We start from the raw sequence: 21,855 nt of genomic DNA, 5'->3' as shown, positions 1-21,855 counted from the left end.
GAGGTCCTATGATGATGGGGCTGGTTCTCACTGTATCTCCACAATCTCCACTGACTCCTTGCCACAGCAGGGAAATCCATCGGAACCTGTCAGGCAGAAGGAATTGAGGGCAAGGGGGCTGCCGGGTAAGGGACAGTCCCTGAGGGATTCTGGAGCCAGGACAGGATAGTGCTGTTCCACCCCAGCCTGCCTCCTCCCTCCAAACCCCCATTTGCCATCCCCTCTCCCATCCTGTCCCTCCTCTCCTTTATCTCTCTTGCCAGGACCACCAGCCCTATCTTCCATGCCTACTCCATTCCACCTGCCATCTTTGCTTCTCCTCCAACTCTCCCTGGTCCATCACCATCCTTCGTAAGAGCCAAGGCTAACAGTATTAGCTCCCGTTGGGTAGGTGCCTACTATATGCCAGGCATTGTGCTCAGCCCTTCATGTGCTTTATATCATTGAATGAAACACAAAGAATCAGATGTTCATTTACCCAAGGTCTCACATCTGATAATTGCTGAAGTCAGGATGTGAACTCAGGTCTGACTCCAAAAACTTTTAACCCCCTTGCGTGGAACTGCTGTCCTGCCCAGGAGCTTGTCATTGTGGAGGTCCTCATCATACCCCAAATGAACCTTCCTCATTTCCCTCTCTTCTTGCCCCTCTGTCCCCTTTTCTTCACTCAGATCTGTCATTCACCCTCATCTCGGCCTCTGTCCCATCCTAAAGTCCTCTGTTCCCTGTGCTTCTCACCCTATCACACACTCCAGGGTGATCCATCCCCAACTCTTAGCCAAGGCTTGATCTGAGGTGGGGCTGATGCCTTCTGAGCTTGGATCACCCTCTACAGAGGAGACTAAGCAACTCTCTGGGGGAGTTCCCATCACCCTAGTCCCCCCTCCCTGGAGGCTTGTAACTTTTACTGAAGAAGCTTCTTCTCAACCATCATAGCAGTTGATGGTGGGGCCATCATGGCACCAGCTGGGCTCCCCTGGGCCTGGGTGTGGCAGGAAGCTACATCCCTGGCTGGGAAGAATTGCAGTCAGCATTATATCAGAGGGACAAGGGTGTGCTGTGGACTCCTCCTGGAAGTACAGAGGTTGAGGAGGGATCCTTGCATATTTGGTCCTGTGATTGAGATTTGGACAAATCTGTGCTTCAGCATTCAAAAGGTCGGGTGTGGGCCCTGGGAATATTGGGTTGGCTGGGACTACATGACCATGGATAGGCCCCAACAGCCAGCTCATTTGTCTCTTCTCAACCATCCACCTCCTTGACCATCGTGCTCCTTTGTCCTCCTTCACATATCTCCTCTCTATCTCCTCTGCCTGCCCTAAATGCTGGGTATTCCTTGGGCTTCTGATCTCAGACAATTCCTTTGTTTTCCTGACAGAGTTTTCTCAGGCCATCTAATCAACACCCACAGCCTCAATTCTTCCTTAAATAACAATTGTATATGACAGAAGAAATTTTTCTATGAACCCTGAAGCAGCACTGTGGGGTAGAGAAAAAGGAACCTTGAGGTCAACTCAACTCGGGTTCTGAGTGCCCCAGTTGAGAATGCTCTATTAGGGATTCAAGTCACCTCTAGTATAAAAATACTTTCAATTTCCAATTGCTTATTGCTCGTATATAGAAATATGTTGATAATGAATCCTGCAATCATGCTAAAATCTTTTTAGTTCTAGTGGCTTTTTTTGTTGGTATTTTCTAAGCAATAATGTGTGTGCATAGAGTTTTACTTCTTTCCCAATCTGTATACCTTTTATATCTTTTACTTGCTGTAAACAATCTCCAGTACAATGTTGAATAGAAGTGGCAAGAGTGGACATCTTTGCTGTGCTCCAGAGCTAACTCTCTGAAGTTACCTAAAGTTTTTTTCATATATTCCCTTTATTAGGTTGAGGAAGTTCCCTTCTACTCCTAGTCTGTTTAGTGTTTTTAATTAGGAGTGGATATTGGATTTTGTCTAATGCTTTTTCTGCATTTATTGATATGATCATATAATTTTTCTTTTATAATCTGTTATTATGGTGAATTAAATTCATTTTCTTAATGGAAAATCAATCTTGCATTCTGGAGATAAATGATGCATTATCTTTTTTATATACTGTTGAATTCAATTTGCTAACTTTAAAAAAAGAATTTTCACATGATCATCAGGGATAGTGATGTGTAATTTTCTTTTCTTGTAATGTTCTTATCAAGTTTTGGTATTAGAGTAATATTGGCCTGATAGAATTAGTTGAGAAGTACTTCATCCTCTTCAATTTTTTTGGAAGAGTTTGTGTAAAACTGGAATTTTTTTCTTAAGTGTTTGGTAGAATTCACAAGTGAGTTTCTTTGTGGGAAGATAATTATAAAATTCAACTTTAAAAAATAGATACACATTATCGATAAAAATAGATACAGGGATATTCAGGCTATCTCTCTTTTTTCTTTTTAAAAAGCAGTTTTATTGTGATACCTTCACATACCATACAATCCATCCAAAGTGTACAATCAATGGCTTTTTTCATATTCAAAGAGTTGTGTATTCATCATCACAATCAATTTTAGAATATTTTCATCACTCCAAAAAGAAAAACCCTAAGGCTATCTCTTCTTGAGTATGCTTTTGGAGTTTGTATTTTAAAGAAATTTGTCCATTTCACCTAATTTGTTAAATGTATTGGCATAAGTTGTTTATAATATTCTCTTATTATCCTTTTCATGTCTGTTGAATCTGTAGTGATGTTACCTCTCTCATTTCTGGTATTGGTAATTTGTGTCTTCTCTCTTTTTTTCTGTTCAGTTTGGTTAGCAGTTTATCAATTTTATTGACCTTTTTAAAGAACCACTTTTGTATGGCGGGGACCACATTTCATTTTTTTTCCATGTGAACATCCCATTATTGCAGCACCACTTGTTGAGTTTTTGTTTGTTCGCTTGTTTTTTGGGAAGTGCTTGGATCAGGAATTGAAACCGGGTCTCCGTGTGGCACGTGAGAATTCTACCACTGAACTACCCTCACATCCTAAAGAATCACTGTTTGGGGCATTGATTTTCTCTATCACTTTCCTGCTTTATTTTCATTGATTAACACTCTGATCATTATTTTATTACATATTCCTCTATTGTGGGTTTCTTCTGTTTTTTTTTTTCCTTTCTTCTAGCTTTCTTAAGTTGGAAGCTGAGGTCATTGATTTGAGAACTTTCTTCTTTTCTATTATAGGCATTTATTGCTATAGCTTTAGCTTCATGCCATAAATATTTATATGTTGTGCTTTCATTTTCCTTTGGTTCACAATACTCTCTAATTCCCATTTGGATTCTTTCTTTGGTACATGGTTTATTTAGATGTGTTTTAGTTTCAAAATATTTGGGGATTTTACAGTATCTTTCTTTTATTTTTAATTTAATTCCATTGTGGTTAGAGAACATACAAACTCTGACAAATTCTTTTAAATTTTTTGAAACATTTTTATGGCCCAGAATCTGGTAACTTATGAATTTGAAAAGAATGTTTATTCTGCCATTGTCAGGTGGAGTATTCTATAAATGCCAATTAGGTTATGTTAGGTAGCATCGTTCAGTCTTCTATGCTTACTGATTTTGTGTTTACTTGTTCTATCAGCTGTTGAGAGAAGAGTATTGAAATCTCTGACTATAGTTGTGCATTAGTTTATTTCTCTTTAGAGTTCCATTTTTGCTTCATGCAATTTGAAGCTCTGTTTCCAGGTGCAAAAATATCTAGGACTGCTATGTCCTCATGATGAATTTACTCCTTTATTATTATGAAATGACTCCTTTTTAGACCTGGCAATATTCTTTGCTCTGAAATTTACTTAGAGTGATATTAATATAATCACTCTAGTTTTCTTACGATTAGTGTTAGCATGACACATCTTCTCCATCCTTTTACTTTTAACCTCTTTGTGTCTTTATATTTAAAGTTGATTTCTTACAGACAGCATATAGTTGAGTCTTGATTTTTTGGGGGGAGTGGGGAGGTGCATGGTCCAGGGATCGAACCAGGGTCTCCACATGGCAGGTGGGAATTCTACCAGTGAACTACCTCCTTCCATCGCCCTGAGCCTTACTTTTTTTATCTGCCCTGCCAATTACTCTCTTTTAATAGTAAATGTGATTATTATGATTGAGATTCAACTTGCCATCTTATTATTTCCTTTCTATTTGTCCCATCTATTATTGGTTCCCTTTTTCCTCTTTTTTTCTGCCTTCTTTTGAATTATGTATTTTTTATGACCCATTTTATCTTCTTTGTTGGCTTAATAGATAAAACATGTTATTTTAGTGGTTGCTTTGGGGTTTAGAGTATACATCCTTAACTTGGCACTATCCTACCTTCAGATGATGTTATACTACTTTGCATAGAGTGTAAGAACCTTAGAACAGCATACTTCCATTTCCCCCCTCCTGACCCGGAATTTGAAACAGACCTTACAAAGATGAAAGCGAAGGCAAAAGATATAAATTACCAATGATTAAGCAAGAGGGGGGCCCCACAGCACACAAGAGTGTTCAACATGTTTCTGGAATAGGGGAAGCAGAGGAGTGGTACCCAATGAAGTAGGGTCAAAGGCAACTCCAGCCGAGAACGAGAGGGATCAAGGAAGAGAAGGAGTTGCTCTGTCCATGTGAGCCCCAGAGCGGCCAACTCAGAGATACCAGGCATGCCAGAGGGGGAGCCATGGGGCTGGAAATGGCCCCTCCACACAGGAAGTTCAGTATTCATGGCAACCAGGCAGCCACTCCCCAGGTGAACATCTGAAGACGTCCACATTGCGGCATTCAGGAGTTCCCAAGGCTCCTGTGGATCACTCTAAAGTAACACCTGCCAGGTGATAAGTCCTATAATCATGGGGATCCCAATCAGCTTTTTATCATTTTACTCTTAAACATGGACAACCAAGGATCATCAGACATTTGAAGAAACTGCCAACATGCAAGTGACAGATCCAGAGTAAAGATGATCCCAGAATACCAGAGGTAATTAGGTAAACAGAGGGAAGCTTTAAAGAAAAACGCTAATCATCTTTGGGGATTCATGAAGATATCTGATAATATATATTGCATCCAGAAAGCAAGAACAAGGTGCTACAACCAGTGAATCAGATAAAGAGCTTTTGACAAAAAGGAAAATAGAGCAATCTTCTCAGAAAATGGAACCAAAATATCAAGGCAATGTGAAAGAAAAGGATCAACAGGAGGTGGTCCAATTCTTAGCTTTAGAAAGGTGATCCTGAAAGACAGTGAAAGGAAAAAGAGGAAAAAAAATTATTTGCATTAAAGGATGAGTAATTGGCCTAAAAGGGTTCACTGAATGCCCCAAACCACAGATGCTGTGAAAGTTCATTATACCAGAAATAAAGAAGATCCTAAATGCTTCTAAAATGGAGAAACCACTGCAAAGGGAAAGAGACTCAGACTGACAGTAGACTTACCAACAACGGCTGCCTTCAAAATTCTAAGGAAAATAGTTTACAACCTAGAATTTAATATCCAGACAAACTATCACTTCAGAAATAGGTTCTGAAAACGGATGTCCTTTCTTAGGAAGTTATTTGAGGACATGCTGCAGAAAAGGTGTAAAGAGAGCCAGGAAGGAAATAGTGTGTTCACCCCAGGAAAGCAGCGAAGTCCTAGGATGTTAGCTGTACAGAGACAGACGGAGGGTTCTGGGTCATAGGGCTCTAAAAAAATCTTGATAGGACAGTTGGCTAGAGGTAGAGGTGAAAGAAAAATAAGACAATGATAAAACCAGAGTTCAAGAAAAAGTCTATTAGAAATTCCAGGAGGGGGGAGATAAAGCTGTATGAGAAAAGGTCGTTTTGGTATTTTATCTAGCTTTGTGGTGAACAGTAGTTATATAATTACCAATAATATAAACCCTAACTTTCAACTTTTAGAATCAACATTAGACAAAATTTGAAAACTATTTGTGGTTATGGGACAATGTAAATTTTACCAGTCTAGGTATCTAAAAAAAGTAAAAACATAGGTTAGAGGGGCCATGGTGGCTCAGCGGGCAGAGTTCTCGCCTGCCATGCCAGAGACCCAGGTTCAATTCCTGGTGCCTGCCCATGAGAAAAAATAAAGAAAAAATACATTTATACATTTTAACATATATATGTTAAATATTTATTTATTTCTGGTATAATGAACTTTCACAGCATCTGTGGTTTTGAGCATTTAGTGAACCATTTTAAGCCAATTACTCATCTTCTGACGCAAATTTTTTTTCCTCTTTTCCCTGTCTTTCAGGATCTCCTTTCTAAAGCTAAGAATTGGACCCCCTCCTGTTGATCCTTTTCTTTCATATTGCCTTGATATTTTGGTTCCACTTTCTGAGAAGATTGGTCTATTTTCCTTTTCGTCAAAAGCTTTTTATCTGATTCATTGATAACTACATATATATAGGTAGAGTCTTTGAAGAGGTGGAAGGGAGGAAGGGAAAGGGAGGGGCACTAGAAACTTCACCATGTGGGGTGTCAAAAGATAGTCTCTAAAGCTGATGAAAAAAGTATAGATACAAGCATTGAACTTAGAAGGTATCAGCTGATCTAAAAACAATTGATGTTGGGCGGATGGGGAGGGCGGTACCATTAGAACAGGAAGATGGTAATGTCTAGAACTGACAGAGAAAAGTGCCTGATGGGAGCTTATAACTAGCAAAAAACAAAACAAAACAAAACACAAAACTGGTTCAAATGAAACAACCGTGTTTGCTCCGAGGAGAGAGACCGGGGGTGCGGCAGGGGTCTCTTGTTTTTCATTCCTGAATAAAATGTCGCTCCCCCAGTTAGGCACTGTACCAGGTCTGAGGATACAGTGAACAGTCTCTGCCCTCATGGGGCTTTCCAGCCTAAGCCATGGCCACAGGACACTCTCAAATCTCCATCGCATTCCCACTTTTCTCTCGAGCTTCAGACCCTAACTCCAGCCTGCGGACGCACAGTTCTCCCTAAAGGGACCTCACGTCCATCTTGCGTAAAACACTACGCAGCTGTCGCGCACGCCGGAGTCGCCTCCTCTCTCTGGAATGCCCCTGGTTTCTCACTGGTGACGCCACTCTCTCACCTCCTCTTCCTGGAGACCTTCCGGACTCCACCCCCGCCCTAGGTGAGGGCATCTGAGCGCGCGGACTCCCCGCACGCTCGCCAGAACACCAGGGCCTATTTCCCCCGCGGGCTCGGCGCCCCGCCCCGCCCTCACTTTCACTTTTCCCGCCCCCGCCGGGCCTCCGCGCAGCCGTAGCCCCCGCCTCTTCCTCGGCGCCCCGCTCCGCCCCGCCCTCGCGCCCGCCGCTCCCACCTGTCACCCCCATGCCGGCCTAGGCTCTGCTGCGGAGGCGGGGAGCGGGCTGACGGCTGCTGCCCGACCGCCTCCAGTGCGCTCTTTGGCTGGTGGGGGTGGAGGTGGGGGTGATGGAGATGCCGGGGGCGCAGGTGCCTGTGATGTCGCCGTCTCTGTGACGTCTCCGCCGCGACCCCCGCGGACAGGGAACAGCGCTTAGGATTCCCCGGGCTGCGAGCGAGTGCCCCCAGGTGGGTTGCTGGAGCGGCGTGAGGGCGGCCATATGGAGGGAGGGAGTCCTCGGGGGAGAAGGCTGCGCGACCTGCCCAGCCGCCTGAGCCCGTGCCTGAAGACCGCAGAGCTTCTCCATGGGGCAGCCGCGGCCGCGGTAAGCCTGGCGTCTGCGGGACTGGACTCTGCACCTTCTTTGGGTACACTGGGCACAAGGCTGCTGCCTCCCCCCCCCCCGCCCCCCGAGAACCCAGGACCCCCACAAGAATCTTTCCTCCAAGGTATGCGTGGGTCCCTGAGTGCACACATTTGCATGGGGGGCGGGGGGGGGGGGGTCAAGGAGCCAGATCAGACAAGGCACCCTGAATAGCTGTGGGAATCCACCCTCAGGCAGGCCCTCACCCCTTGACCAAGTAACCCACTCCCAGAAAGTCACGCCTGATCACAAGCGAGAAACCAGGAGTCAGTTGGAAGGCGTGGGAGTCCAGGTCCACACCCCAGGGGTGGCCTTTGTTCTGCTCTGCGCACCCACCTCTCCATGGTGGGGCCCAGTGCCCAGTTTCTTACTTCCCTTCTGATGGTACCAGACTGGCACAAAGTGTGCTGGTCTTGGCATCCTCCTCCTCTCCTGTGGCCTGGCACTGTTTGGTCAGGGACATCCCTGTTACCCCCAGCTGACATCTTGCCTGACTGGCCTGAAGGGACAGCTCAGAGATGGAACTGGAAGCAGGGGAGGAATGGTGGAAAGCACTTCCCCTCCCAGGCTGAAACAGTCCTAGGAGGAAACACAGGGTAGACTTGTCGACGTCACTCAGAAGGCAAAGGAAGGCCGTCATTAGGCTCAGGAGGTTCAAGATACAGGCAGGCAAGTCAAGGCCTTGCAAACACTTATCATCACCCCAAACTTTATTGCTTACAAAGAGTTCTCTACAAGCCAAACTGTGTGGTACCAAGGTTGCAGTTCTTCCTGTGTTTGGGGCAGGCTCTCTCCCTGGGGAACAGTATGGTTCGATGTGAATGGCTGGATCAAAGGTCACCTTGGCAAGACTTGGGGACAGAATTCAGGACCCAGGAAGATGTCCCTCAAGGAGTGGTCTCAGGAGAGCCTCTCCCACCCAACCCCAGGAGGCTGGGGCTAGCAGGCTCCTAACCCCCAAAGATTCACAGTTAATTTAATGCTACATAGTCTTGATCAGCTCCCCGCAAAAGAGGCTGTGTTGGGAAAATGGGGAAGGGTTGGCGGGGGGGCTCATCTTAAAGAAATCTGGAGGTTTAAGGGGTCATGTGAGTATAGATAGATCAAGACTTGAGTTCCTTCTCTCCATCTCCTGGCCCCCTTGGGGCCTTGTCGTTAACTTGCGCTCCTGTGGAGCCACTGACCTGCCCTCCTGGAGGGCAGCCAAGAAAGTGCTTTGAGGCCATTGGAGTGCAAAGTGCAGCTGGTAGTGCCCCTGCAATTTAGGGCAGGGCAGGGTCAGTGCAAGTGATGACTGAGTGGGCTTCTCGGGGAAGCTGCAGTGCTGGATGTTCAAAGCCCTGGCCTAGGTGACAAGAGTGCCTGTGTCTGCTGCTTTTGCATCTGTTACGCCCATCCTCAGACCACTGTTGTCAGGTGGGTCTCCATCACCCTTCACTTTTACAGATGATGGGAGTGAGGGCTGGGCCTGCTGCTCTGAGGAACAGTGCTGGCCAGCAGCGAAGGAAGCATGTGCTTGGAGACTGAGAACCATTTCACTTAAACAACACAACTTCTCTGGTCCTTGGTTGAAACCGAGTTCAACTCAGGACCTCTGCTGCAACCACCTGAAAAGGGTGGCATATCCTCTCAGGGAGTGTCAGGGATTCCCCCCACTCAACTCCACCTGAATAGTTCCTGGAACTAAAAGGAGGTTACAAGGCCAGGAATTGGCAGGCAAGGGAGCCAAAGGCTTCATATCAGCCTACAGGCAGGCACATGGGCCACCCTCATCCTGTACTGGACCCAAGGACAGGCCCTTTCATACCTGACACCCTCACACCTGACTGAGGTCAAGGGACAGAGCCTTGTCCTCTTCCTGACCCAGGTCGGAAGCTGCTCTCTCCTGTCTGCCAACATGTGGTCACTGCTCCAAGTGGGTCAAAGTGGTCAGGCCAGCTTGTTTGGCCAAAGGCAGAGAAGACCCTCTTCATTCCCAGATGAAGAGTGCACCTGCCCTCCTCCTCCTCACATTGGTGCAGAGTGTTCTCTTGGCAGGGTCAGGCAGGACTCAGGTGGGAAGTCCTGGGAGGCATTTTGCCAGCTCCTGCTTTGCTGCTGCCAGCCATTGGTCCCACCTCTGGGCCAGGGGACAGCAGATCCCTGGGAGCAGGCTGATCCTGGTGTTCAGGGCAACACGGAGCCCCTGAGAAGGCAGGCTGCGTGTGGCAGAGCGGAGTCAGTGGTGAGAGGCAAGACTAGGGTCTGTTTTCTAACCGGCCATGCTTGACCCTCCAGCTCCAGGCAAAACTGCCATCAGGGGCCAGAGTACACTGCAAATCGATGCCTGAGTCTGGCACCTCCATGTCATAGCGCACGGGCTGCCCATCCTTGGTCACCAAGCTGAAGGCTGACGCTGGGATCTGGGGGTAGAGGAAACCAGAGGGCTTGAGACAGCTGGCAAAGGGCTCAGAAGCCACCCAGCACTGGGAAGCAGACAGTCCCCTTCTGCGCTGAGAGTCATCTTCCTCCAGCCACACAGTAACCCCAGGTGCCTTTCACTCTGGAGGACATGGGGAATCATGCCCATCCCAGTGTGGGTTCTCAGGTCCCCTCAATCACATGCCAGGTCTTCCCTGAGACCCCAGGCTTGGGGGACATCTGAGGCCATGTCCTGCTATTCCAGAGGGGCCTTTGCTACTTATTCCAAAGCCTTCATCCCAGAGCGCTGGGCCAGGCACAATGGCCTCTGGGACTCTGCCTGTTAGCAAGTACTTGCCTCCTTACCTGGCTGCTGATACCTGTTGCGATGTCTCCCACCTTCACGTGGTGGAACTCCCGGATGTGCAGGTGCTCCCCGTTGAGAGACTGTATTTGAATTTTAACACCTAGAAGGCAGGCAAGGTGATGGTGAGTAAAGTGGCTATTGGGTCCCTAGAGGGCAGAGTCCTTGCAGGGGTTGGGGGAATGTTTTGTTAGAAAGCCACCCTGCCCTATCTTATGTAGAGGGAAGCAGGTGTGGCTGTGATGATGCTTAGGCTGGAGTGGCCCCAGTGTTGTACATTAGCGCTCTTCCTGCTAGCTTTCTATCACCACGTGAAATTTAGCCTGCACACTGCACAGAGCTGAGGTTGGTGCCTATGGGGAAGTAGTATTCCAACTTGGGCATAAGGCAGAAAGGAACCGAAAACAAAGATTCTTAAATTAGACTGTGGGCAGAATAGACTGTAACGTCCCCCGAGCTGGAGCGGACTTTGACTTGATGCCGTGAGTTATGCTGGCCCTGGGGTGGGCCAGGGAAACTGTGAGCCCTTGTTCTTTTAAGAACGCAATATAACCTGTGCAACCAAGCTTGGAAACTAAGATATATGTTGTTTTTCTCATCATCTGACCACAACTCTCAGGGGAGGATTCCAGGATGTCTGATTTAGGGCATCAACAGACTTGCTACTGAGTTCTGGATTAGAAATGCCCATGGAAGCTGCTCTTCCTTTCCGAAGACACTAACCGGTCAGTTTCTTGACTCCAGGCCAGGAGAGCCTGCTATCCTCCCTAAAGGGAGAGGGCCTTCTCCATCAGCAGCCAATGAGGGGACAATGGTCTTCCAGCGGCCCAACAGGAAAGGTTGCTGGGGAATCAGGGCCTTTGTTCTAAACTCAACTCTCTAGCCAGTTATCTCAAGTTCTAAGTGCCACCTTGTCCTCTCCCTTCCCCATTGGGCCAGAGGAAGAGCGAAGTGAACCCCTCAAAGATTCCCTAATCCTAGGTAGATTGGCTGCCATGGGGTCTGCTGGGTGGGTGAGTATTGGACTGTACCATTGAAATAGCTCGGGGGATCCGTGGGCCGCCCTCGAGCCAGCACCATGTTCCAGCTGGAACTGCGAGCTTCTGCCTGGCTGCCCCATGAGTGCACGCCAGAACTCAGGTTGTCCCGTGAGCTCTGAGAGGCCTTTGACGGGTTCTGAAACAACAAGGGTGGACACAGACTCAAGCCCCTGAGCTCAGAAAACCATCTCTGGTCTTGGTCTCTTTTGGGACAAAGGGGCCTGGGCCCTCCCCTGGGGAGAGGAGCTGCTCATGAGTAGGCTGGAGTCCAGTTCCCCTAAGCACTTTTGAGGCCAAGCAGGAAGCTGAGCTCACGAGGGGCCCCTGGGCTGGAAGAGGGTAAGGAGTATATCCAAGGGGACCAAAGCCCCCACTCCCTGCTGTCCCCAGAAGTTTAGCCCATTCCCTAATCCCCAGGTGTACTGAAGATGGATTGTCTCACCCTGAGAAACCATGGCCCCTGCCCTGAGAGGACCCCCCACCCCAAAGGAAGGCCCCTCACCTTCCCTTTACCCACTCCTTGTATACAGTCTAGTCACTAGCTGGACACAGAGCTGCCTGCTGTGGGCCACAGCCAGGAGAAACACACCCCTGGAGCCATGGCTCCTGGCCCATGGCTGGCTCACCTTCTCACTGTCTTCTGACAGGGAGAGGCTGTCAACGCTGAGGCATGAGAGGATTTGCTCCTGTTCCTCCAGAGAGAATGGATGGGACAGGCTGTTAAGAAATAATTCTGCAGAGAAAAGAGGAAGATGGCTTTGAAAGACTGCAGGGATCCAGCTCTGTTGTCAGGCTTCTTCTTGCATAGCCTGCAGGAACTGGCCTGCTGGGGAAGGGGCTGGCAGAAAACCCATGCTGGACTTAGAGAAGAACTGCCAGCTTAGGTTGGAAGATCACCACAGGGATCCAGGGGCTGCAGGGCTGTGGCCACACCTGCGGCCACACCTGCGGCTGCCCGTACCTATTTCTAGCTGCTGCAGTTCCTGCTCCGGGAAAGTTGCTCTCCGCTCTGGTGAGCTGGGGGTTTTGGCAGGGGCTGGGTCCAGGGAGGATAGAGGCAAGGGATCCCAGGTCCCAGACTCCTCCTTGCTCAAGTTCAGGGTTGGAGCCTTGTTCCGCTCTGGGGGCTCTGGTGGTGGAAGAGGCTGGAGCTTAGGGACATTGCAGGCTGTGTCCTTGGCTGGCTGGGGCCCTGGCGCCCGTGGCGAGAGCTCCCTCGGCTGGGCATGGAGGCTCTGGTGATTGTTTGCTTGGTTTGGCGGCTGATGTCTGGGTTCTTTATATTCTCCCCTCCAAGGGCTCTTCAGACCTCCCACTACAAAACAGAATGCAGGTGGAGAGGTGGGACTATGCCAGCACACAGACCTGCCTGGGCCTTCCAGGTGGAGGAGGGTGAGAAAAGCAGTGAGGGAAATGTGGCTGGGGTTTCACTAAGGGAGATGACTTGGGAGGGCAGCGGTGGGCTCCAGAGGAGATGGCTCATATAAAGGGAATATGACTACATTTGTCTTTTATTTCATTTTCTTTCTTGGTACCTAACAGTAGTGTTTTAAAAAACTGTAGAATTGTCTCCAGAGAAGGGCTTTGTTAAAAGCAAAGAGCAGATTTAAAAAACAGCTTTGGGGGCAATACCAGCTCAGAGTTTCCAGGTAATCTGGCCTCCCTGACCCTCTGTCTCTCTCACCCCTCCCTGCCTAGTGCTTCCCAAGGACACTATGCTGTGGTGTGGGGGCAGTTCAGCCCAGGGACCATCCTCATAATTATAACTAACATCTGTCTTGAGGGTACGGTTGTACAAGGTCCTTCTCCTGTTTTATTTCCTTTCAATTCCTATCACCACTCTCTTTTCCCAGCCTACCCGCCATGTGACAGTCTATTATGTTTAATGTGTCACTTTTTACCTGATTGTGTTCTTGCAAAATGCATGTTGTTTTTCTTTATGTGTTTAATTTACAAAAAAGACATTGTGTTCTCTGGCTCATTCTGTTTGTTCCTCTTTCCACACAGTATTATCTATGGTTTAAAGACCCATCCATGTTGTTTAGTGAACAGCTAGTCCAGTTTGCTGCTTTACTGCTGGTGCACCCCACCTTTTACTTTTCTGCTTTCCCAATGAGGGCTTGGATTGTGTCCCCCAAAATGAAGCCACAGTGGACATGCCCCTTATGGATCCGGTGAGAAATGCTTTGGGAAGTGCACCCAGGAGCAGGAGATGCTGGTTGTGGTCTGTAAATGTGCGTCAGGCCCTCCCAGGTTATTGTACCTTGTCCAACCCTCCAGCAGTGTGGAGGGTGGGGGGTCAGAGTTGCACATCCCACCAACACTTGGCAATGCCAACTTCCTGTTTTTTCGCAGTCAAGTGGCTATGAAGAGATTCCTGGTTTTACTTTGCTGTTTCTGATTACTAATGAGCCTGAGCCCTCTTTGCATGTGGGAAACACTACTCGCATCTCTGGAGCAATCCCTCTGCATGGAGGCACCATGTTAAGCACTTTTACTCAGTTCACCTCAGTCTCCTTAACATCCCTGAGGTTGGTGTCATCCCGCATACCAGATGGGGAAACCAAGCCCCGTGAGAGGTTGAGTCCCTTGTTCCTGACTACGCACACCTTGTCCCCTTTCTTGCTCTCTTGGCCCTTCCTGTGGTGTATGTGTATGTTGGGTGGGGGAGGGGGGGTATGCCCTGGAGCTTTAGCTAATGCAGGGCTCTTACCTTGTTGCAGTGCCAGGCTGACCTTTCCCTTCAGCTCTACTGCAGATGCTCTGTGGATGGGCTCCTTCTTCAGCCCCTCCTGGATGGCCTGAGCTGTGAGAGGGGCACAGGAGGGTGGGATCTCCCTCAAAGGTGGAGGCTCGCTGGCAATCTGGGGGTCAAAAGACAACATTTGAGTCTGCCTTTCCCTATTTCCCAGCCCCGAGCCTTTCTGTTCCTGAGCCACTGTGTGCTAGGGTTTGTCACCAGGGATGGCTTGGCTTGGGCTAGAGTAAAGGCTGGGACTTTTCCTAGGAAAGGGAAATAGGGGCCAGGTAGGATAGGCCAGGGCTCGGCAGTGAGAGGCCCACATCTCCCAGGCCCAGCTTGTTGGGTGGCAGGTGGAGGTGGCCGAGGATACAGACTAAGGAGAGCTCTTTCCTGCCATGAACTCAAATGCATCACCTCACCTGGGATCTCTCCTTGCACCCTCAGACTTGGGTGGCAAGGATTTTAGTCAGGATCCCACATTTATGATGAGGTCTCCCCCTGCTCCATACTCACAGATGCCACTGAAGAATGACCAAAATGGGAGGCCGTCTTGAGCCTGTAGCCTGGAACCTACAGCCCCGCTGGCTTTCCCTACTGGCTGTTCCCAGTGCTGTCGCTGACCTTAAGGCAGAGTGGCCCTCGGAAGTACTGAGTCCAAGGGTGGCAGCCATTGAGCATGTGCAGCATCATGCAGCAGCTGCTCCAGATGTCCACCTTGGTGTCACAGGGCTTGCCCATCACCACCTCTGGAGCCATGTGGGTCTCAGTGCCAGGGATGTAGTCCCCTGAGGAGGCGAGGGCAAGACGGAAATATCAACTGTGAATTCTGATGGGCAACAGGCTAGGCAGTGACCATACCAGTCAGTTTCCGGGATACCTGGAATATTCCTCTGTTCAAGTACTTCAAAAAGATAAGCCTCCAAATTAAACTTGCTGGGGAGGAGCTAAGTCAGGGATGCTGCTGGGGAACGATGCAAAGCAACAGATCATCTATAACATGGTCTCTGCCCTTTGGACCAAACCCTTCAAGTGCCTTTTAAAAATGGGAGCGGCTAGACATTGAAAATTATGTTGTAGAAGACTAACTAATGGCATGATGCTTCCACATTATTTGCAAGTGAAGAAAAAAAAAGCAATAAAAGAAAACCTATGCATAAAACCTTTTATATGCATAAAAGACTATAAGGATTGACACCAGATGTTAACAATGTTCTTTTCAGGTGATTTGTATTTTTTATTTTTGCTTAGCTCTACTTTTTGTAATGAAAAGATACAATTTTTATAATAAGAAAAAAACCTAAAATTATTTTAAAGTGCAGGTCAGGTAGGTGTCCATGTTCAATTTACATCTTTAGAATTATGAACACAGTCCTTTTTTTTTTTTTATTAATTAACGGAAAAAAAGAAATTAACCCAACATTTAGAAATCATACCATTCTACATATGCAATCAGTAATTCTTAACATCATCACATAGATGCATGATCATCGTTTCTTAGTACATTTGCATCGGTTTAGAAGAACTAGCAACACAACAGAAAAAGATATAGAATGTTAATATAGAGAAAAGAAATAAAAGTAATAATAATGGTAAAAAACAAACAAACAAACAAAAAAACCCTATAGCTCAGATGCAGCTTCATTCAGTGTTTTAACATGATTACTTTACAATTAGGTATTATTGTGCTGTCCATTTTTGAGTTTTTGTATCTAGTCCTGTTGCAAAGTCTGTATCCCTTCAGCTCCAATTACCCATTATCTTACCCTGTTTCTAACTCCTGCTGGACTCTGTTACCAATGACATATTCCAAGTTTATTCTCGAATGTCCGTTCACATCAGTGGGACCATACAGTATTTGTCCTTTAGTTTTTGGCTGGACTCACTCAGCATAATGTTCTCTAGGTCCATCCATGTTATTACATGCTTCATAAGTTTATCCTGTCTTAAAGCTGCATAATATTCCATCATATGTATATACCACAGTTTGTTTAGCCATTCTTCTGTTGATGGACATTTTGGCTGTTTCCATCTCTTTGCAATTGTAAATAACGCTGCTATAAACATTGGTGTGCAAATGTCCGTTTGTGTCTTTGCCCTTAAATCCTTTGAGTAGATACCCAGCAATGGTATTGCTGGGTCGTATGGCAATTCTATATTCAGCTTTTTGAGGAACCGCCAAACTGCCTTCCACAGTGGTTGCACCATTTGACATTCCCACCAACAGTGGATAAGTGTGCCTCTTTCTCCGCATCCTCTCCAGCACTTGTCATTTTCTGTTTTGTTGATAATGGCCATTCTGGTGGGTGTGAGATGATATCTCATTGTGGTTTTGATTTGCATTTCTCTAATGGCCAGGGACATTGAGCATCTCTTCATGTGCCTTTTGGCCATTTGTATTTCCTCTTCTGGTAGGTGTCTTTCAAGTCTTTTTCCCATTTTGTAATTGGGTTGGCTGTCTTTTTGTTGTTGAGATGAACAATCTCTTTATAAATTCTGGATACTAGACCTTTATCTGATATGTCATTTCCAAATATTATCTCCCATTGTGTAGGCTGTCTTTCTACTTTCTTGATGAAGTTCTTTGATGCACAAAAGTGTTTAATTTTGAGGAGCCCCCATTTATTTATTTCCTTCTTCAGTGCTCTTGCTTTAGGTTTAAGGTCCATAAAACCGCCTCCAATTGTAAGTTTCATAAGATATCTCCCTACATTTTCCTCTAACTGTTTTATGGTCTTAGACCTAATGTTTAGATCTTTGATCCATTTTGAGTTAACTTTTGTATAAGGTGTGAGATATGGGTCTTCTTTCATTCTTTTGCATATGGATATCCAGTTCTCTAGGCACCATTTATTGAAGAGACTGTTTTGTCCCAGGTGAGTTGGCTTGACTGCCTTATCAAAGATCAAATGTCCATAGATGAGAGGGTCTATATCTGAGCACTCTATTCGATTCCATTGGTCAATATATCTATCTTTATGCCAATACCATGCTGTTTTGACCATTGTGGCTTCATAATATGCCTTACAGTCTGGCAGCGCGAGACCTCCAGCTTCGTTTTTTTTCCTCAAGATGTTTTTAGCAATTCGGGGCACCCTGCCCTTCCAGATAAATTTGCTTATTGGTTTTTCTATTTCTGAAAAATAAGTTGTTGGGATTTTGATTGGTATTGCATTGAATCTGTAGATCAATTTAGGTAGGATTGACATCTTAACTATATTTAGTCTTCCAATCCATGAACACGGTATGCCCTTCCATCTATTTAGGTCTTCTGTGATTTCTTTTAGCAGTTTTTTGTAGTTTTCTTTATATAGGTTTTTTGTCTCTTTAGTTAAATTTATTCCTAGGTATTTTATTCTTTTAGTTGCAATTGTAAATGGGATTCGTTTCTTGATTTCCCCCTCAGCTTGTTCATTACTAGTGTACAGAAATGCCACAGATTTTTGAATGTTGATCTTGTAACCTGCTACTTTGCTGTACTCATTTATTAGCTCTAGTAGTTTTGTTGTGGATTTTTCCAGGTTTTCGACATATAGTATCATATCGTCTGCAAACAATGATAGTTTTACTTCTTCCTTTCCAATTTTGATGCCTTGTATTTCTTTTTTTTGTCTAATTGCTCTGGCTAGAACCTCCAACACAATGTTGAATAATAGTGGTGATAGTGGACATCCTTGTCTTGTTCTTGATCTTAGGGGGAAAGTTTTCAATTTTTCCCCATTGAGGATGATATTAGCTGTGGGTTTTTCATATATTCCCTCTATCATTTTAAGGAAGTTCCCTTGTATTCCTATCTTTTGAAGTGTTTTCAACAGGAAAGGAGGTTGAATCTTGTCAAATGCCTTCTCTGCATCAATTGAGATGATCATGTGATTTTTCTGCTTTGATTTGTTGATATGGTGTATTACATTAATTGATTTTCTTATGTTGAACCATCCTTGCATACCTGGGATGAATCCTACTTGGTCATGATGTATAATTCTTTTAATGTGTTGTTGGATACGATTTGCTAGAATTTTATTGAGGATTTTTGCATCTATATTCATTAGAGAGATTGGTCTGTAGTTTTCTTTTTTTGTAATATCTTTGCCTGGTTTTGGTATGAGGGTGATGTTGGCTTCATAGAATGAATTAGGTAGTTTTCCCTCCACTTCAATTTTTTTGAAGAGTTTGAGGAGAGTTGGTAACTAATTCTTTCTGGAATGTTTGATAGAATTCACATGTGAAGCCGTCTGGTCCTGGACTTTTCTTTTTAGGAAGCTTTTGAATGACTAATTCAATTTCTTTACTTGTGATTGGTTTGTTGAGGTCATCTATTTCTTCTTGAGTCAAAGTTGGTTGTTCATGTCTTTCCAGGAACCCGTCCATTTCATCTAAATTGTTGTATTTATTAGCGTAAAGTTGTTCATAGTATCCTGTTATTACCTCCTTTATTTCTGTGAGGTCAGTAGTATGTCTCCTCTTCCATTTCTGATCTTATTTATTTGCATCCTCTCTCTTCTTCTTTTTGTCAATCTTGCTAAGGGCCCATCAATCTTATTGATTTTCTCATAGAACCAACTTCTGGTCTTATTGATTTTCTCTATTGTTTTCATGTTTTCAGTTTCATTTATTTCTGCTCTAATCTTTGTTATTTCTTTCCTTTTGCTTGCTTTGTGATTAGTTTGCTGTTCTTTCTCCAGTTCTTCCAAGTGGACAGTTAATTCCTGCATTTTTGCCTTTTCTTCTTTTTTGATATAGGCATTTAGGGCAATAAATTTCCCTCTTAGCACTGCCTTTGCTGTGTCCGATAAGTTTTGATATGTTGTGTTTTCATTTTCATTCGCCTCGAGGTATTTACTAATTTCTCTTGCAATTTCTTCTTTGACCCAGAACACAGTCCTTTTAACAACAAAAAAATCATGTACATCTGAAAGACTGTTTTTCCTTTGGTCAAAATGAAATCATTTATGCTTAATGCTATAATGAAAAAATCAGGTCTCAAAATTGTTATAATGGCCTTAATTATGCACAGAAAGAAAATCTGGAAGGAATTACCGAGTCATGATACCTCTCTGGGCAAAAGGAATGATGAGCATTCCTCCTCTTTTTTGGGAGGTACATGGTCTGGGAACATTCCTCCTCTTTTAAACCACTCAATCTGGTACTTGCCTGTTTTTTTTTTTTTAATTAGAGAAGTTGTGGGTTTACTGAAAAATCATGTGTAAATACAGGGTTCCCCTATACAACCCTATTATTAACACCTTGCATTGGTGTGGGTACATCGTGTACAGTGATGTGGGTACAAAATTGTACTTTTAACTACAATTCATAGTTTATCTTAGGGTTCACTGTGTTGTACAGTCCCATGAATTTTTTCTTTTACATTTTTATTCCAGTAACATATATATAACCTAACATTTCCCTTTTAACCACATTCAAATATATAATTCAGTGCTGTTAGTTGCATTCATTATGTTGTGCTGCCATCACTACCATCCACTTTCAAAACTTTTCCATCATGCCAAATTTAAGTCTCAACTCCTTAGTCCCTACCCCCATGCCATCCCCTCATGACATACCTATATTCTAGATTCTGACTCTATGAGTTTGCTTATTCTAATGATTTCAAATCAGTGAGATCATACAATATATGTCCTTTTGTGTCTGACTTATTTTACTCAACATGTCTTCAAGGTTATTCCATGTTGTCGCATGTATCAGAGTTTTATTCCTTTTTATGGCTGAATAATAATCCATTGTGTATGTATACCACATTTGCTTATCTGTCAGTTGATGGACTCGAGTTGCTTCCAGCTTTTGGCAATTGTGAATAATGCCACTATGAACATTGATGTGCAAGTATCTATTCGATTTTCTGCTTTCAGTTCTTTTAGGTATATACCTAGAAGTGGGATTGCCAGGTCTTATGGTAATTCTATGCATAACTTTGAGGAATTGCCAAATTGTCTTCCACAATGGATGCACTATTTCACATTCTCACCAACAGTGAATGAATGTTCCTGTTTCTCCACAACCTATCCAACACCTGTAATTTTTCATTAAAAAAGAATAGTAGCCATTCCAGTGAGTGTGAAATGGTATCTTATTGTGGTTTTGATTTGTATTTCCCTAATGGCTAATGATGTTGAGCATTTTTCATGTGCTTTTTGGCCATTTATAATTTTCTGTGGAGAACTCTCTAAACACTTTTGCCTGTTTTTTAACTGGGTTGTTTTTTTTTGTTATTGTTGTTGAGATGTAGGATTTCTTTATATATTCTGGATATTAAACCCTTATAAGATATGTGAGTTCCAAATATTTTCTTCCATTATATAGGCTGTCACTTTACTTTCATAATAAATTCCTTTAATACACAAACGTTTTTAATTTTGATGATATCTCACCTATTTTTCATTTTGTTGCTTGTCCTTTGGGTGTAAAGTCTAAGAAACCGCTGCTTAACACAAGGTCCTGAAGATGCTTCCCTATATTTTCTTCTATGAGTTTTATAGTTCTGGCTTTTATATTTAGGTCTTTGATCCATTTTAAGTTGATTTTTTTGTACTTGCCAAATATTTTACAATGGGTATGGATTACTGTAATAACCAGAAACATACTGTAAGTTAATAATGGATATTTTACCAGCTACAGAGCCCAGGCCTCTTGGTCAGCCTGCCAGCTGGGCTCTCAGGAGCTTGGGAGAGCTGAGCTCACAAACTGGGGAGTACAGCCCCCCACAAAAGCTAGGGAAGCGACTGAGTCAGGGGGCTTCAAGGCATAAGGCCTGGGACCTTGGGTGAGGCCCCAGCTATTACATTCCCTTGTCTGTGTAATGGGACATCGGAAATAAGCACTTGATATATTATTTAACATAACAACAAAAGCCTTATAATAACCCAGGATTTTTGTGGGGCTTAAAGATATTGGTGGATGATGAAGTGCTCACTTTTCTTAGTCCCATTATGGGAAACACAAGTGAAGACACACAGCTAATGCTCAATAAAGGCTACTAGCTATTAGCATCTAGTGGCATGGGGGGCAGTCTGGGAGGCTCACCTGTGAGTAGGGACTTCCCTAGGCCATTGGGTTGAAGGCACACAGCATGGCCAAAGTCGCAGAGGGCCGCTTGACTCCCGTCACTGGACAGAAGCACGTTGTCAGCTGCCGGGCCACCAGGGGAGGAAGAAGAGGTAAGTCAATTTGAGTCCCAGCCCACCCCGGCTTGCCTTGGCCTGGACCTCCAGTGAGGTAATTTTTTGGATGACTCTACATGGCAGCTGCTGCTTCTGATTAGTTTCATTAGTCACGGAAGAAAAAGAGGAGGGTATCAGCTCAGGCAAGGGGCAGGTAGGGTCTCAGGGTGAGGAGCAGGAACAGGGTTGACCTCTGAGGGCACTGCCACTCGGCTCTGCTGCCCCTACCCCTCCAGTGGCCACCGGTGTGTAAGAAGCAATACCTTCAGCTCTGTGGGCACCACCCACTCGAGACTATAGTGCCAGGTCGAGGGCTTGGAGAACATACTGCTTTCTTCCCATTGGGCACAATCCCATCAGCCTGACTCAGGCCTCACCACTGGAGATGACTAGGCAGGCCCAGAAGAAATGGGAGGAAATCACCA

General features: G+C 45.1%; 2 protein-coding genes and 2 long non-coding RNA genes across 14 annotated transcripts in view; 2 read left to right on the top strand and 2 right to left on the bottom strand.

Annotated features, from left to right (window-relative positions):
- Positions 1-6,081, top strand: part of LOC143687274 (uncharacterized) — an 8,753-nt gene extending 2,672 nt beyond the window's left edge. For 2 of the 4 annotated variants that reach the window (XR_013177482.1, XR_013177481.1), the window contains exon 3: positions 264-6,081. This is a non-coding gene — a long non-coding RNA (uncharacterized LOC143687274). The remainder of the gene's footprint in view (positions 1-263) is intronic. The other 2 variants (XR_013177479.1, XR_013177480.1) reach the window with 2 other exon arrangements.
- The window catches only part of SPATA32 (spermatogenesis associated 32), a 15,948-nt gene extending 8,528 nt beyond the window's left edge, over positions 1-7,420 (bottom strand). For 2 of the 7 annotated variants that reach the window (XM_077164083.1, XM_077164087.1), the window contains exon 1: positions 32-5,153. In XM_077164083.1, the coding sequence (XP_077020198.1) occupies positions 32-285 (254 nt within the window). In that variant the 5' untranslated portion in view covers positions 286-5,153. Of the gene's footprint in view, positions 1-31; positions 5,159-7,302 lie in introns of those variants that run through there. The other 5 variants (XM_077164085.1, XM_077164088.1, XM_077164084.1 and 2 more) reach the window with 5 other exon arrangements.
- On the top strand, positions 6,475-21,855 carry LOC143687271 (uncharacterized). 2 transcript variants are annotated; one of them, XR_013177477.1, is made up of 5 exons: positions 6,475-7,110; positions 7,491-7,672; positions 12,163-12,527; positions 12,813-13,749; positions 13,871-21,855. It is a non-coding gene; the product is annotated as an uncharacterized LOC143687271 (long non-coding RNA). The 2 variants fall into 2 exon arrangements; XR_013177476.1 differs by having other exon boundaries at positions 6,489-7,110; positions 12,813-21,855.
- The window catches only part of MAP3K14 (mitogen-activated protein kinase kinase kinase 14), a 49,220-nt gene continuing 35,235 nt past the window's right edge, over positions 7,871-21,855 (bottom strand). Inside the window, exons 9-16 of the mRNA XM_077164081.1 lie at positions 21,294-21,398; positions 14,880-15,043; positions 14,229-14,379; positions 12,477-12,830; positions 12,142-12,248; positions 11,507-11,651; positions 10,478-10,578; positions 7,871-10,113 (exon numbers count right to left, since the gene is read on the bottom strand). Of these exons, the coding sequence (XP_077020196.1) occupies positions 9,949-10,113; positions 10,478-10,578; positions 11,507-11,651; positions 12,142-12,248; positions 12,477-12,830; positions 14,229-14,379; positions 14,880-15,043; positions 21,294-21,398 (1,292 nt within the window). The 3' untranslated portion in view covers positions 7,871-9,948. The remainder of the gene's footprint in view (positions 10,114-10,477; positions 10,579-11,506; positions 11,652-12,141; positions 12,249-12,476; positions 12,831-14,228; positions 14,380-14,879; positions 15,044-21,293; positions 21,399-21,855) is intronic.

The sequence above is a fragment of the Tamandua tetradactyla genome, chromosome 6 (genome assembly GCF_023851605.1).
Source record: "Tamandua tetradactyla isolate mTamTet1 chromosome 6, mTamTet1.pri, whole genome shotgun sequence".
Classification (NCBI taxonomy): domain Eukaryota; kingdom Metazoa; phylum Chordata; class Mammalia; order Pilosa; family Myrmecophagidae; genus Tamandua; species Tamandua tetradactyla.
This window is presented reverse-complemented; position numbering and strand designations above follow the sequence as displayed.